Source organism: Borostomias antarcticus (genome assembly GCF_949987555.1).
Source record: "Borostomias antarcticus genome assembly, chromosome: 17".
NCBI lineage: Eukaryota > Metazoa > Chordata > Actinopteri > Stomiiformes > Stomiidae > Borostomias > Borostomias antarcticus.
Window position 1 is genome coordinate 18,965,339 of NC_140250.1, and position 17,500 is coordinate 18,982,838.

The 17,500-nt window shown below is 48.1% G+C and overlaps 1 protein-coding gene across 1 annotated transcript in view; it reads right to left on the bottom strand.

The window, feature by feature from the left end:
• The window catches only part of satb2 (SATB homeobox 2), a 44,722-nt gene that overhangs the window by 19,059 nt on the left and 8,163 nt on the right, over positions 1–17,500 (bottom strand). The window contains 2 exon segments of the mRNA XM_084451859.1: positions 4,554–4,745; positions 9,702–9,914. Coding sequence (XP_084307985.1) covers positions 4,554–4,745; positions 9,702–9,870 — 361 coding nt within the window. The 5' untranslated portion in view covers positions 9,871–9,914.

Genomic DNA, 17,500 nt, shown 5'->3' on the forward strand with positions numbered 1-17,500 from the left:
ACACACGCACGCACACACACACACATTACTGTTGGTAAATGTATTATTAATTGATCCATCATTTTGGATCCTTTGTTATGAGAGGCCTGCTTCTTGTCCATATTTAAAAGTAGGAATCATTGTTCCCATTTCCACATTAAAATTCCGCCTCCCAGAAATCTTCTTTCATGTGGGTGACTAGTGGCTTGGCTTGTGCCTAATATGAGCCCATCCACACAAACCCAAAACCATACAAAAATACACAAAACCCTCTTTCTCTCTGACTCTCTCTCTCTCTCACACACACACACACACACACACACACACACTCCCTCTCTCTCTCTCTCTCTCTCTCTCTCTCAAACACACTCTCTCTCTCTCTCTCTCTCTCTCAAACACACACACACACAAACACAACTGTCCCATGGAACAAGTCATAATGGTTACACCAGGCAGCACACACACACACACACACGCAGGGTTGCTTCCAAACTGGTTCCAGGCCCCCCCACCCCCCAACCCCCCCCCACCCTGACAGAGTCCAGGGGAATCCCCACACACTGAGCCCCACAACTAATCACTATTGCATCAGAACCCGCCGCTCTGATATAAGTACATCTGTCCCTCAGCTTGCGCATCGGCGGGGGGCCGAGGAAGGAAGGAAGGCGCGGCCCCCCATCCGTCGGCCCCGGGCCCCGTTACTCTCCCGTGTCATCGCAGGAACCCGGCTCCTTCGGCTCCGTGCGAGGCCTGTTTGTCACAGGGGCCGCAGGGTGACCCGCGTGTCGGTGACCCGGCCGTAGCGTTGGGCTCCGCCCACCGCGGCGGTCTGTCACGGCAAGCGGCAGTAACGACGGCCGGAGGTCAGAGGTCAGTCGGTCGGCGTTTGCGGAGTACGACGGCGCCGTGGAGCAGACAGACGCGGCTGCCGTGCAATCATGCGTTCAGTCGGACGCTCGCTAGGCTGTTGACGAGGCGTGGCAGTCTGTGTGACCCTTGGAGACGTGGCAGAGAAACAATACTCTCTCTCTCTCTCTCTCTCTCTCTCCCTCCCTCTCTCTCTCTCTATCTCTCTCTCTCCCTCCCTCCCTCTCTTTCTCTCTCTCTCTCTCTCTGTCCAATGATGACCACTGTTAACTGTCTGTGAGAGCCGTAAACTACAGGTCTGTTCCCTGCTATTCTATAAAAGCCTTCAGACCCTTATAATTGAAATAAACAATATCTCCAGTTAATTGCTGACTGGGCTAATTAAAGAAAGACCGTGGTCCTCCCAGGGCAGTTTAAATATACTGCTGGAACACAAGTATGCAGGGCACAATTCAAACAGGGAGAAAATAGCTGGGACTCTGTGTAATTTTGGTCATGGACCGCAGAGGAAAAATGTATAATTTAAGCCAGAAATTATTCATTTAACATAAACGCTTGTTTTAAAAAACAAAAAGCATTCATTTGAATGGACCTGAGGAGGGGAGGGAGGACTGTGCCTGCTGTGACAGTGTGTGTCTGTGTGTGTGTGTGTGCGTGTATGTGTGTGTGTGTGTGTGTGTGTGTGTGTATGTGACTGTGTGTGTGTGTGTGTGTGTGTGTGCACGCGCGCGTGTGTGTGTGTGTGTGCGAGTGTGTGTGTGTGTGCGAGTGTGTGTGTGTGTGTGTGTGTGTGTGTGTGCGAGCGTGTGTGTGCGAGTGCGTGTGTGTGTGTGTTTGTGTGTGTTTGTGTGTTTGTATATGTCTGGTTGAACTTTGGGACTGAGGCTAGTAGCTGTATCTGTTGTTTGCGTTTGTTGTGATGTCTAGTTTAGACGTTCTTTGAAGAGGCTTTCTGTCTGGGAGGACTGTTGATGACAGTCTCTAGACAAGAGACCACTGAGGCCTGACGAGAGATGGAGAGAAGGAGAGAGGGAGAGAAGGAGAAAGAGGGAGGGCAAGAGTAAGAATGAGAGAGAGAAGGAGAGAAAGGGAGAGAAGGGAGAGAGGGGGAGAGGAAGGGAGAGAGAGTGAGAGTGAGAGAGAAGGAGAGAAAGGGAGGGAGTGAGAGGGGAGAGAGGGGTAGAGGGAGGGAGAGAGAGGTAGAGTGAGAGAGAAGGAGAGGGGAGAGAGAGGGAGGGAGAGAGAGGTAGAAAGAGAGGAGAGAAGGAGAGGGAGGGAGAGAGGTAGCGAGAGAGGAGAGAGGGAGGAAGAGAGGGAGAGAAAGAGAGAGACCCCCGTGTGTGTAACTCTGAGGCTGCAACCAGTAATGAAACATTGATCAGTTCTAAATGGTAAAGGCCTCATCTGGACCTGGCTACGTACAAACACACGCCTTCGCCTAATAACACTGATTACCGTTGTTTGATAAGGTTAAGCTGAGCTGATTATAATACTGTACTCAAATGATACTCATTTGCATGTTATCACCACAGTTAAAACTGAAGGCAGCTTAGAGAAAATGAATAATATGGAAAACATCACAGTAACAGTAGCTTTTCCCAGGCGCTTAACTAACTTCAGAGTTTCTCTCTGGCCTTGTTACCTTATGGTTTTAGTCAGAGTTACCCTGTAACAGCGGTCAGGGAAACGACTGATGTCTTTGAGGCTGTAAAACCGAGGGACTGTGACTGGGTGTAGTGGGATCATGGCCACAGGAGGTCAGCTGAGCAAAGAGGAGGTCGAGAGTGTGAGGTCATGTCTCAGCTCGCCTGACGGAGAGAGGGAGTGTGACGGAGGAGAGAGGAGACGATGAGGAGTGTGACAGGGGAGAGAGGAGGAGTGTGATGGAGGAGAGAGGAGAGGAGGAGTGTGACGGAGGAGAGGAGAGGAGAGGAGAGGAGAGGAGAGGAGAGGAGAGGAGAGGAGAGGAGAGGAGAGGAGAGGAGAGGAGAGGAGAGGAGAGGAGAGGAGAGGAGAGGAGAGGAGGAGTGATAAGAGCTGTTGACCCTGAGCCAGTGAAGGAGTGGCTTACTGTACATTCTGTTGTATCTGTGTAACAGGGGAGAATGTGTTTCACAAGTTCAGGGTGGTTTTACAGTACGAGGCAAGTGAAGAGGAATTAACTGTGCTAGAGCGTTTATCAGATCACTCTCTCTCTCTCTCTCACACACAGACACACACACACACACACACACACACACACACACACACACACACACACAAACAAACACACCCACATACCATTAGTGAGCTATCTTCTTGTACAGTATCATCACACAAGACCTTTTGCCCCATACCTGAAAGTAAGGACTCCCATTATTTACTAGTAGCATAGTCCAAGATAATCTGAAAAGACTGAATTATCAAAAGACTAACCCATGGACTGAACGACTGAATAATTGGTGGGGTCGTTGTTGGTTGTTGTTGTTGTTGGGACATTAGGAGAAGTGGATTTTGAGTTGGCCTCATTACGTGCCGTATCGATTGCTTCATAAGTATCTATTGTTCCCTCCATCAACATTCAGCGATTTCCCAGATGGAATTTTCCGCATATTTTCGAGAACACGCGTACTAACTAACTCCACTGTCCTCCTGGAGATGACAACCATGTGTGCTACGATAAATTATACACTTATTACAGTCCTCGTCCAGGCCTCTGTTCCATAAACATTCTCACACATACAGTCACTCACACACGCACTTATTCACACAGTCTCGCACAAAGACGGTCGCACACACGCACACACACGGTATTTTTGTCTTCTGAGGGGACGACTCATTTCTTAAGTCTTTGTTCTGTCTTTAATGAGTTTTTCAGACTCAGTCTGTGTCTTAGTTGTGTTTTTCAAACATTCTTTGCTAACCCCTTTCATGAGTGCTGAAGAACATTCTGGAACTGTGGATGACTCCAGAGAGTTAGCTTCCTTTGTGTCGTGGAAGATCGTCCTTTATAGCTGTAGGACGCATTTGAAGTGAAGGTGAGGTATTTGATGCAGATCCTAGATCAGTGGCAGGCATACAGTCTGCTGTTGTATGATCTGATCTCAGACCAGTCTCTAACCCAGTAGCAGGTATACAGTCTGTTGTGTGATCTGATCTCAGACCAGCCTCTAACCCAGTAGCAAATATACAGTCTGTTGTATGATCTGATCTCAGACCAGTCTCTAACCCAGTAGCAGGTATACAGTCTGTTGTATGATCTGATCCCAGACCTGTCTCTAACTCGGTAGCAGGTACAGTCTGTTGTATGATCTGATCCCAGACCAGTCTCTATCCCAGTAGCAGGTATACAGTCTGTTGTATGATCTGATCCCAGACCTGTCTCTAACTCGGTAGCAGGTACAGTCTGTTGTATGATCTGATCTCAGACCAGTCTCTAACCCAGTAGCAGGTATACAGTCTGTTGTACGATCTGATCTCAGGTCAGCCTCTAACCCAGTAGCCACTATACAGTCTGTTGTATGATCTGATCTCAGACCAGCCTCTAACCCAGTAGCAGGTATACAGTCTGTTGTATGATCTGATCTCGGGCCAGTCTCTAACCCAGTAGCAGGTATACAGTCTGTTGTATGATCTGATCTCAGACCAGCCTCTAACCCAGTAGCAGGTACACATTAATTTGTATGATCTGATCTCGGGCCAGTCTCTAGCCCAGGTATGTGACTCACCGTGGGCCTGAGCAGCGGAGCTGTGGGAGTAGCCCAGCGCCAGCAGGGCCGCCTCCACCAGCTGGGAGAACAGGATGTCCTTCCTCACCAGGACGAACTCGGCGTGCTCCTCCCGCCCATCCCCCTCCGCCGGGCCGACGCCGCCGCCCTCGCCGCTCTGCTCCACCACGCAGAACACCGGGATCATCAGACCTGGGGGAGACAGGGGGGGGAGAGAGAGGGTGAGACAGGGGTTGAGACAGGGGCGGAGACAGGGGGAGAGACAGGGGGGAGACAGGGGGGGGGGGGAGGGTGAGAGACGGGGGGGGAGAGAGGGTGAGAGACGGGGGGGAGACAGGGGAGAGACAGGGGGGAGACAGGGAGGGAGAGAGGGTGAGAGACAGGGAGGAGACAGAGGGAGAGACAGGGGGGAGACGAGAGGAGAGACATGGTGAGAGACGGGAGGGGAGAGAGGGTGAGAGAAAGGGGGGAGACAGGGGGGAGAGACAGTGAGAGAGACAGGGGGTGAGACAGGGGGAGAGTCAGGGGGAGAGACAGGGGGTGAGACAGTGAGAGAGACAGGGGGTGAGACAGGGGGTGAGAAAGGGGGTGAGACAGTGAGAGAGACAGGGGGTGAGACAGGGGGGAGAGACAGTGAGAGAGACAGGGGGTGAGACAGGGGGTGAGACAGGGGGAGAGACAGGGGGTGAGACAGGGGGTGAGACAGGGGGAGAGACAGGGGGAGAGACAGGGGGTAAGACAGGGGGAGAGACAGGGGAAGAGACAGGGGGACAAAGAGAACGGCTGTAAGAGTGCGCGTGCTGAGGATTCACGTGTCTGACTGCTTGAATAAGATCTAAGGTCCGGTTCATTTCTGGAAATAATAATAATAATAATAATAATAATAATAATAATAATATGTCCTGCACCTATGATTCTCTGATGAACACCAAATAAAAGTGATCATAGTACTGCGGGTTAATGAAGCACTACCCAGACCAGCCCCACCAGAGCGTTTACAGACTGTGTTGACTGCTGTTCTGCATGATGCCACCGGGGAACGTTCTGAGCGGAATTGAAGAGATTAGGGGGAATAATTTTTATCAGAACAGACATGCAAAAGAAGGTATACAGAAGGTATCCCTTCACGCCCTCGGCGATCGCACTGCTAAATTCCAATAGCAGGAGGTGAAACCAGCTCGTCTACTCACACACGCTCAGTTTGGTAATTGGTGTTGTTTTAGTTCCGTTCTGTTCTTTGATTTGAGTGCTTATTGTGTATTGTGTGATATTGTGTGCTGTGTTTTTACTGCTGCCTAATCAATTGCCCCGTTGAGGGACAAATAAAGTTTTAGTACTTACTGCCACTGCTACAAAGGGCCCTGGTGACAATGCTGAGGTAAGCCTGTCACCATAATCGCAAAAACAGGAAACAGAACGCTTTCATTCTGATTATATTCTACCGTGTTATACGATCAACGAAGACCGATAGTATCTTAACTCTAGTCTGTGAATGACGGCCCTGTTCCGCACCTGGACCAGCTCTGTAAATACACGCGTTACCCGGCTTGCTTTGGACTCAGTCTGATAATAGTGTCCGTTTCTTATCTGTGAATATTACATTAAACATACGGTATCTGGGTGTTACCGTTGGCATGCAAATACCCTCCAGCGCCATGGCGTCGAACGTTAGATTCTCCAGGAAGCCCAGACTGTGTACATACCTAAAGTATAGAGAGATATAGAGGGTCTGCTAGTTCACCTCCCTACCTATAGAGAGATCTAGAGGGTCTAATAGTTCACCTCCATACCTATAGAGAGATATAGAGGGTCTAATAGTTCACCTCCATACCTATAGAGAGATATAGAGGGTCTAATAGTTCACCTCCATACCTATAGAGAGATATAGAGGGTCTGATATTCACCTCCATACCTATAGAGAGATATAGAGGATCTGATATTCACCTCCATACCTATAGAGAGATATAGAGGGTCTGCTAGTTCACCTCCATACCTATAGAGAGATATAGAGGGTCTAATAGTTCACCTCCCTACCTATAGAGAGATATAGAGGGTCTGATAGATCACCTCCCTACCTATAGAGAGATATAGAGGGTCTGATAGATCACCTCCCTACCTATAGAGAGATATAGAGGGTCTAATAGATCACCTCCATACCTATAGAGAGATATAGAGGGTCTGATAGTTAACCTCCATACCTATAGAGAGATATAGAGGGTCTGATAGATCACCTCCATACCTATAGAGAGATATAGAGGGTCTGATAGTTCAATTTTGTTCCATTTTAAATGTCTTACTGTTCAGCAAAGCTGCTACATGTATTTGTAACCCCAAGGGGTTCTCTCTGACCTGAAAAAGGGTTTGATACGGAACCTTACGGACCTGACAAGGGTTCTATAGGGAACCCTTTTTCAGAGGGTTCTTCTACTGCCAGAAAGGGGTTCTACATATGTACTGTAGCAGCAGTATGAGTTCCTGAGCACGGGCTAGGCATGTTGACTGGGCTGAAGGGCTCGGCTTCGTCTCGGGGTTCTGAACGCACTGTCAGGCTCTTATTGGTTGATAATCTCCTTCTGGCCATAGTTATCCCACTTATCACACAGCTACTTACCAACGACATTAATACACAGAGATAAAATATTGATTAAAATATATTTAATTCTGTTCATTATAAATTCTTGTTCACAGGCTCTTGTGTGCCCGGGCAATATTGACGTTTTCCAACCGTTATGTTTAGAATGTTCAGCAACGTTCAGACAACTTCCGACTGTGTCGCCCACAGATATATCATGTGTTGCCCTTGGCGGCGGTGAATTCGCCGGTAGAACGTGCGATTGTCCAATCAGAATGGAGTATTTCAGAGAGCCGTGTAATAATCAGACACAATCCAGTTCTATTTCCTCTCTCTTCACAGTGTAAGTTCCAGGCGTCTGTTAGATGTCGCAACCTGTCCTCTTGGCTCACAGTGCCGGCCCCCGGCCCCCGGCCCCCCGGCCCCCAGCCTCCTGGCCCCCGGCCCCCCGGGCCCCAGGCCCACAGGCACCATTCACCAGTATTAGCCTTTTTCCTAAAAGGCTTTTGGTTTTGGGCCACATGTCAACTTGCAATTAATTAAGGCCCTGAAAGAAATGATGGACTGTGGACATTAGGCAATGCCCCAGCACTAATAATAAGAGCATGGTAATATGCAATGCCACCCCCCCCCACACACACACACACACATGCACACTTACAAACACTGTCAAAGTCATACATTGTACACATGTTGTTTAGCTGCACATGGCTTGCAACCCCTACCACCTCTATACACACACACACACACACGCGCGCACACACACACACACACACAAGCACTCCTCCATGCATACACATGAGGTGCACCAGCATTAGCCCCCCCCCATCATTTTAATCAGTCAATTCCTACATTTCTATTTCCCCTCCATTAATCACGCTGCTCCCAGTTCACTGGGCTCTTATGGAGTGAATTACACACTGGAACTCCGTGCCAATTCAAGTAAGTGAATTTCCCCCAACAGGGAAATATAACTGTCAACACAGAGTAGCTCCAACCAGCCTGCCCCCCCCCCCTCTACACCCCCCCCACCCCACCCCCCGACACCACCCCCCCCACACACACTCTCCCTCTCTCTTTCTCTCTCTCTCTCTATGTCCCTCTCTCTCGTCATGTAAGCTCCCTCCTGCTACCTCTCTCTGTTCTACTCGGAATGTGTCATTCTCTCCTCCTAAACGATTGTTTTGACTCATCCTGTCTATGTACAGTATGTGTGTTTACTGTAGTAAGGTCAGTGAATAAGGATACAAGCTGCTAATGTGTTGTTGGTTGTGTATTTTCAGCAGCGTCTGTAGTTGGTGACTGCCCTCTGTTTGAATGCATCTGCACTGTGTATGTGTGTGTGTGTGTGTGTGTATATACAGTACGTGTGTGTGTGTGTGTGTGTGTGTGTGTGTGTGTGTGTGTGTGTGTGTGTGTGTGTGTGTGTGTGTGGCCCCCTCCTCATGGCTAGTCTGTGGTTTGAAGGAGACATGTTGAGTTTCCTCTCATCAAAGATGAGTCCCTATTATCCACCATCCATCCTCTCCAAACGCCTGAGGATAGGAAGAGGAGAGACCTCACTCCCTCTGTCTCTCTCTCAATCTCTCTCTCTGTCTCTCTCTTTCCCTCCCTCTCTCCCTCTGTCTCTCCCTCAGTCTCTCTCTCTCTCTCTCTCTGTCTCCCTCTTTCCCTCCCTCTCTCCCTCGGTTTCTTCCTCTGGTTCTCCCTCGGTCTCTCTCTTCTCTCTCTCGCTATCTCTCTCTCTCTCTGTCTGTCTCTCTGTCTCTCTCTCCTTCCCCTTCTCTCTCTCTCTCTCTCTCTCATATCTCCCAGTCCTTCATAGAGGTAAGTGTTGTGAATGTATGACCTAACCCTATGTGTCACACGTGCGGGCTTGCTCACACACACACACACACACACACACACACACACACACACACACACACACACGCTCATTCACCTTATGAACACAGCGATCGATAGCTTGTAGGAGAGTATACATCTGTATAAATCAGTTTCTACAGTGCAGCTTTATTTTATTTAAAGCCAGTGTTATAAGGTTCCCACAGTGCCCCTTACTTGTTAGTTAATTAGTTAGTTAGTTAGTTAGTTTGTTTGTGTGTGTCTGTGTGTGTGTATCTGTGTGTCAGTGTGTGTGTCTGTGTGTGTGTGTGTGTGTGTGTGTGTGTGTACTGTACCTGTGTGTGTGTGTGTGTATGTATGTGTGTGTGTGTGTGTGTGTGTGTGTGTGTGTGTGTGTGCGTGTGTGTGTGTGTGTGTGTATCTCTGTGTATGTATGCTGCTCTGGTCTGGGGTGGAATATGATGATGATAGGGTGGGGTAGGAGGGTGTAGTGTGGGGTAGGTAGGGGTAGGAAGGTGCAGGGTGGGGTAGGAGGGTGTAGTGTGGGGTAGGGTGGGGTAGGATGGTGTAGGGTGGGGTAGGGTGGGGTAGGAGGGTGTAGTGTGGGGTAGGGTTGGGTAAGAGGGTTTAGGGTGGGGTAAGAGGGTGTAGGGTGGGGTAGAAAGGTGCAGGGTGGGGTAGGGTGGGGTAGGAAGGTGCAGGGTGGGGTAGGGTGAGGTAGGATGCCGTACCTCCCAGGGGCCTTTGGGGGGCACCGTTGTGCCGGAGACGTGGTCCGGTGGGGCTCCCGTTGAGCTCCAGACGTCCCATCTTTCCGGGCGGGGGTCCGCTGAGGTCCGGGCTGCCCCCCCTCCTCTCAGGGCTGTCCTGCATCCGAGGGCTCTCCCCACCTCGGTCCATCCCCCTCCAACCACCAGGGGGCGCTGCAGACAGAGGGTAAGGGTCTGGAAGAGAGAGAGAGAGAGAGAGAGAGAGAGAGAGAGAGAGAGAAAGAGAGGAAAAGAGAGAGAGAGAAGTTGAGAGAGAGAAAGAGAGAGAGGGCGAGAGGGAGAGAAAGAGGGAGAGAGAGACAGAAGAGATGAAAACTAAGTGAAACCTGACATCATGAATCTATCATGAACACTCTAATCACACACTCTAAAGGACTACAGAGAAAAATGGACAAAGCTGGGATTCACACACACACAAACACACACAGGCAGTATCCCCCATTCACGTACTGCAGGGACAGACAGACCAGTGTGTGAGCAGCGCTATCCTGGAATCTGCTGGTTTGTTTTTGGGAAGCATGGCAGCTTATCAGTGTTATCAACAAACAGTTTGATCCCCAGAGAGAGAGAGAGAGAGAGAGGAGAGAGAGAGAGAGAGAGAGAGAGAGAGAGAGAGGAGAGAGAGAGAGAGCGTGTCGTTCTGCACCAGTGTGTGGGGAATGTAAACTTGGTCTGTGTGGGCAGGAGGTTTGGAGGGGAGTGAGGTGGGTGCCAATTCTGCACAGACGGGGCAGACACGTATGTGTGTGTGTGTGTGTGTGTGTGTGTGTGTGTGTGTGTGTGTGTGTGTGTGTGTGTGTGTGTGTGTGTGTGTGCGTGCGTGCGTGCGTGTGTGTGTAATATCGGTAATGCTCATCAGAGAAGCCACCATGCCAGGGAAAGCTGCCAAGTATCAAAGAGCAGAGAGCTCATTCACCCGGGCCAAATGACCTGGCAGCATGTCCACACTACCCCCTACCCTGGACATGTCCACACTACCCCCTACCCTGGACATGTCCACACTACCCGCTACCCTGGACATGTCCATACTACCCCCTACCCTGGACATGTCCACACTACCCCCTACCCTAGACATGTCCACCTCACCCCCTACCCTGGACATGTCCATACTACCCCCTACCCTGGACATGTCCATACTACCCCTACCCTGGACATGTCCACACTGCCTGCTACCCTGGACATGTCCATACTACCCCCTACCCTGGACATGTCCATACTACCCCCTACCCTGGACATGTCCACACTACCCCCTACCCTAGACATGTCCACCTCACCCCCTACCCTGGACATGTCCATACTACCCCCTACCCTGGACATGTCCATACTACCCCTACCCTGGACATGTCCACACTGCCTGCTACCCTGGACATGTCCATACTACCCCCTACCCTGGACATGTCCATACTACCCCCTACCCTGGACATGTCCACACTACCCCCTACCCTGGACATGTCCATACTACCCCCTACCCTGGACATGTCCATCCACACTACCCCCTACCCTGGACATGTCCACACTACCCCCTACCCTGGACATGTCCACACTACCCGCTACCCTGGACATGTCCATACTACCCCCTACCCTGGACATGTCCATCCACACTACCCCCTACCCTGGACATGTCCACACTACCCCCTACCCTGGACATGTCCACACTACCCCTACCCTGGACATGTCCATACTAGCCCCTACCCTGGGCATGTCCATACTATAAGCTTGACAAATTTACCACTGGCTCTGATGTCTCGAAGTTCGTTTTGGTCTCAGAACAAAATAAAAGAAATGTCATATTTTTTTTCGCTTGTAAAGATTTTTAAATGATAACCATCTTATTATCTTTGTTTAATGTTGTTTCAATGTAGACCTTTTCTTTAGAGCAAGCAAAATGAAAAATGTCTCTTAGCTGCTTTGTGCATGACAGTCCAGCATTTTGACATATTTAGGGGCCAGCCAGCATAGCTGCTGGAACCCTATTGTATTTGCCTATATTATTATTATTAATATTATATTTATTTTTTAAAAATTTTATTTTATTTTTTTATTATTTTTTCTCCATCTTTCACTGAAGTCTGACTTCCCGTGGACAAAAAATCACCAAACTTTGCCCGTAGCTCCAGTACTATACCCAAAGTCCTCAACCTGCATTGTAGGTCAATAAACCTGAAGGTGGTGCTACAGCAACAGTCTAAAGTTTAAAACTTAAAAAAATCATAACAAATCAGCCATAGGTGCTATCATTGTAAAACCACCACGTGATTGTAGTCCCAAGTGAGACAAAACTTTCGTACACTCTGACCTTGCAGGAATTTTGAAGTCCATCACTCTGATTTTTTCATAAACTGTAAAACCTATCAAACCTATCTCCTCCCTCCTCTTGTTCAATTGACACCAAATTTGATATACTGTATCTTCAGACTGTCCTTACCAAAGGATCCTCACAGATTTTTGAAATATGAAAGATTGAGTCCACAGCGCATCAAAAGGTTTTACTGTTAACAGTTCTGTATACAGTTCCTACGAATTCTTGCCAAATCAATGTCTGATCATCCTCATAAAAAGTGACAACATTGGCAACATATCCAAGATGTAGTGTGATTTTTTTCAGAATTTTATGTCAAAAAATGATTATTTTTTTTTACAGTATTCTGAATTATACCCTCAAACGGTCAATGGAAAATAACATATCTAAATCTAACTCCTCCCACATTTTTTTCCCAATTGCCATCAAAATGCACACACTGCATCATCAGACAGCCCACACCAAACAATCCAGACAGATTTTTTGAAATATCAAAAACTGAGCGCATGATGCATCAAAATGTTTTACTATTACCAATACTGTACATTTACTACAAATTATTGCTCAATAAATGTCCAATGTTCATGAAAAATCAAGGCAAAATAGTCATGAAAGGGTAGATGTAGTGTGATTTTTTTCAGAATTTCATCTCAAAAATTGAATTTTTAAAAAAATGTTTCATTCTGTCCTCCGAAACCAACAAGCCCAAGTAACTTAGGGCAAAAGGAAGAGTAATCGAAAAATTAAAATTAAAATTAGGATCGGGAGAGTGTTAGGGACCTGACCACCGGTCCAACACAGTAAGGCAGTAGAGCCTCATCACCCAACTGGAGAGCAGATTGAAGCACTTCTAGGTTCCCTCTATCACTTCCTCTGCCCTGCCGAACACAGGAACCTCTGCCTACGTCCCACTTACTATAATCCTGGCCGCCGGCAGCCCTAACCAACATGCGAACGGCAACCCTCCCCCCGGCAGGCTACTGAGTGAAGATCGGGTTGCTCGGCTCGGCTCGGCTCAGCTGGGTTCAGCCCCGTGGCGTCCGGCAGGCTGCGCTCCCCAGAGACGCCGCCCGTTCGCTCTGCTCTGATGTTAGGACCCCGTCTCAGCAATCAAGTCCACCTGAGGAGTCGGCCCACAGAGTCTCTGTCGGAGGCAGCGGTTGAAATCAGGTGAACCCCATTAGTCTGTGATTAGTTCACCCCCCATGTCCACTACAGACTGAGGGCCATTGACTGATTTATTATATGTAACTCAAATGACCGCTAAACCAGTAAATATTTATACCTTTAATAGGGAAATTTCAAAGGATATAGGCCTATTAAAATATGAATAAATGCAATAATTAATGGTAGTGAAATAGCAGGTGCACATCAGGCTTGACATTAGGCTTTTTCAGGTAGCGTGTCTTTTACTCATCGGAGAGATCAAGTCACTTGTCCAAATACCTGTACAAAGTTTTTGAAATACGTATATGTTAGTGTAAATAAAATAGTTGACTACTGTTGATTTGATTAAGAACAATTCGATTTACAGACGGTGATAGACAGATGGTTCATCCAATCACCTGCCTGTATTTTTTTTAAAGTGCCTGCCCTTTTCCAAACAGATTCCAATGAAGAGATCCCAGATGGTTCTGCGGAGCAAACGATCTGGCGCTTCAGGTTGGAGGAGTGTGTGTGTGTGTGTGTGTGTGTGTGTGTGTGTGGAGGGAGGTGATCTGAAGAGAGATTTATATTTTAACAGAATGTAAGTGTCATTGTGCACTCTACTGTTAGTCATGTCTCTCTTATTAAGTATGTAGCCCATGTTTACTGCTCTGTATATGTTCTTAGCCAATAGACTAACATTCTCCAGGAGCTTGCTTGATCATCTCGTTGAGAGAGGTCAGGGAAGAATTTTTACAGCTCACTTTTCTGGCCCCCGATCTGATTTGATTGAATTAACAAGTGAAAGGATAAACAGCCTTCTAAAGCCAAACACACAATCACAAAGAGACAACGCGGGCAGATTTACTGGACACTTTACATTACATTTTAGCGCCGATTTTAGGCGTAATTTCGTTGCAATGTGCGCCTGAAAACATTGTGCGGTACGTACGAACAGACCGCACACAGCTAAAGCTGCATTCTGCCTGCCGCAGGCACACAGAAGGGAATGTTGCGCTTTTCCTGCTCATCCATAAGCATTCATGGGAGGTTCTGGGAGGATCAAACGTGGACAACAAACATGGCCGCGGTGTTAAGGGAGTCAACATAGGGGCAGTTCCACCTCAGGCGTCTGAGGGAATTCGACGTTTCTCCCCAGATACTTAGGAGTTTCTCCACATGCACAATTAGGGGTATCTGCACTGGCAACACCAGCGCCCGGTATGGGAGCAGCACCATGTGAGACCGGAAGGCCCAGCAGAGAGGTGTGGTCAGCGGAACGTATCACAAGAGAGACTCTCCCACACCTCCAGGACGTCTCTCTACACGAGGCGCTGCAGGACCAGGGCCAGGAGAACCCTGAAGGACCCCAGCCACCCAGACCACAGCCTCTTCTCTCTGCTCAGGTCAGGGAGGAGGAGCCGCAAACTCAAAACCAACCCAGAGAGACTCAGAAGGAGCTTCTTCCCTCAGACTATCAGGGTCCTGAATGAGGAGAGCCTGGCCTGCATTTTTCAAAATGCAATTTAGGGTCTAGAAAGGCTCTCATCCAGAGTGATTTCTCGGTTGGAATTCCAACCGGACTAATCAGCGTTGTTTGTTTAGGGTTACGGAATTAAACTGTGCAACATGATTGGTTAGGGGACGAACTAATTGCTGGGGACTCCTTCGGCAACGCCCATCTTGGAAAACGGCTTACGTACACAAATCTATTAAACCCAACTTCTCCTAATCCACCAGCATCCTATAGGTACAATTATATTCTTTCTATGTTGTATCTAGATACATAATGCATTGTTTCTTTTAAATTGTTCTTACTCTTTTTTAGTGTGTGCACAATCTAGGAGCTAATAGAAGAACCTGACCTTGACTTTGACGCAATGACACCTGTGACACACCCACGTACCGACTGACCCACCCTCAACACCAAGAGCACATTCACAGAAATAGAAAATATAGAAAACATATTTCATTTCTAGAGAGAGGCAACCAAGGTCTTGCTCTTCTCTGCTGGAGCCTCAGTAAATTGTTTTTACAGTCCTGGTCTCTGCCATGATGTCACAAGTCCACAAAAAGACGTTTTCACACTGCGGTCTCTCTCTCTCTCTCTTTCTGTCCCCTCTTTCTTCTCCCTCCCTCCCTCCTCTCTCTCTCTCTCTCTCTCTATCATCCTCTCTCCTCCCCTCCTCTCCATGGGACATCACCTCTCATTTTGACTCTTCTGATGAGGAGAACCAAAACATCTAGCCTCTTCGGAAAAGAATTATGAGCAACATTTCTAAATAAATACAATTAAACACATTAGCCTTGATGTGATTGAGAAGGAAGCAGGGGCCAGAAGCAAGTGGCTAAATTTGTCCGAGTTGAATAAGGTTGATGTATAGAAAAAAATATTGAAAGAGGTTTGAGTGGAAGTGTTACAGTAAGTACTGTACTGTAGCAAGACTCATAACTCACGCCATGGAGCTCACCAAGGGGAGAGAGATTTTTGGAACACACACACACACACACACACACACAGACACACACACACACAGCATGACTACGGCACAGAGCAATGAGCAGAAACCCGACTCTACTCCGATATAAAACTGTGGAGTCAGATAGTCTCCCATCCCTACTGAGGAAGGTCATTTACTTTATGTATTTCATGTAGACAGGCTCATTGGCTGGTTCACCGCAACAGGAAATCATGCTGCCAAGAGATCCCCAAACCAGCCCCCACCCAAGCCCCACCTCGGCACCAGACAAATGTGTATATTTGAGATGATTGGAGTAACAAAAAAGTCACAATGCTTTATAACATTTAATTGGGGGCTTCTCCTCTCTCCTCCTTTCGCTCTCTTTTCCTCCCCTCTCTTCTCCTCCTCTCCTCACCTCTCTTCTCCTCTCATCTCCTCTCTCCTCTCCTCCTCTCTTCTCTTCTCTCTTCTCTCCACCAGCTTGTCCAGACTTGACCTCAGGTCTGCGTCCTACTACTGCTGACGCCAATCAAGACCTCGTCCATCTCTCCACGACCTCTTGTCACCACGCATCTCAGTTAACAAACATACCCCCCCACACACACACACACAATCCCCACCATCACACTAAAGATCTCTCCTTTCTACTGCCTCTCTCTCGTCTGTCACCCACACACACACACACACACACACACACACCCACACACACACACACACACACATACAAACACATATACACAAACAGACACACACAAATACACACAGGTTTGCTAACTGCATCAATCTCTTTCTATTTGCTGTCAAACTCAGGTCTGGTGATGCCTATTTTGTTGTACACCTCTGAATAATGGATATCATGTCAGAATGCGCTGCCTATTAAATATTCACCTCTGATCCAGACCGGCTCCTAGCTGGAGGAAGCAGAGATGAACAGAGACAGAGCAGAACAGAACAGAACAGAACAGAACAGAAAAGAGCAGAACAGAACAGAACAGAACAGAACAGAACAGAACAGAACAGAGACAGAGACAGAGCAGAACAGAACAGAACAGAACAGAACAGAACAGAACAGAACAGAACAGAACAGAACAGAAAAGAGCAGAACAGAACAGAATAGAGCAGAGCAGAGCAGAGCAGAGCAGAACAGAACAGAACAGAACAGAGCAGAGCAGAGCAGAACAGAACAGAACAGAACAGAGCAGAACAGAGCAGAATAGAGCACAACAGAACAGAACAGAACAGAGACAGAGCAGAACAGAACAGAACAGAACAGAACAGAACAGAACAGAACAGAACAGAACAGAACAGAACAGAACAGAACAGAACAGAACAGAGACAGAGCAAGGCAAAGCAGAGCAGAACAGAGCAGAAAAGCACAGAGCAGAGCTGTCCTCCGCCCTCCCAGGATAACCTGGGTCTCACTGTCCCTGGATGACAGGCCTGTCTCCTCTATACGCCTGGAAGAGAGCACTACTGTACTGTAACAGCCCAGCCCAGTCCTACACCTGCAAACCATTAGGAAAGCAGCGGATTGGCCAACCCACAGATAGAGGGAGGATTTCACTAAGTGATTGATTGATTAATGGCTCGCTGATGTGGTCGCACCACAGTGCCTGGTTTGCATAGAACTTTATAATCGCCATTTGAGACTGTTTAACCTGTCAACTCCCTCACCCAATCAGCATGTCGTTGGGTGTGTTGAGCAATAATCAGTATTTACTATCAGGGACACACACACTGCCGGCTTTATGTGTGGGCAAAAGTTAATCACCGCTCTTATGGCAAGCACCTAGATATTTGATTGCCAATAGCGATCTCGAACGCAGCAGCAGATATCAACGCTAGATCGCGGG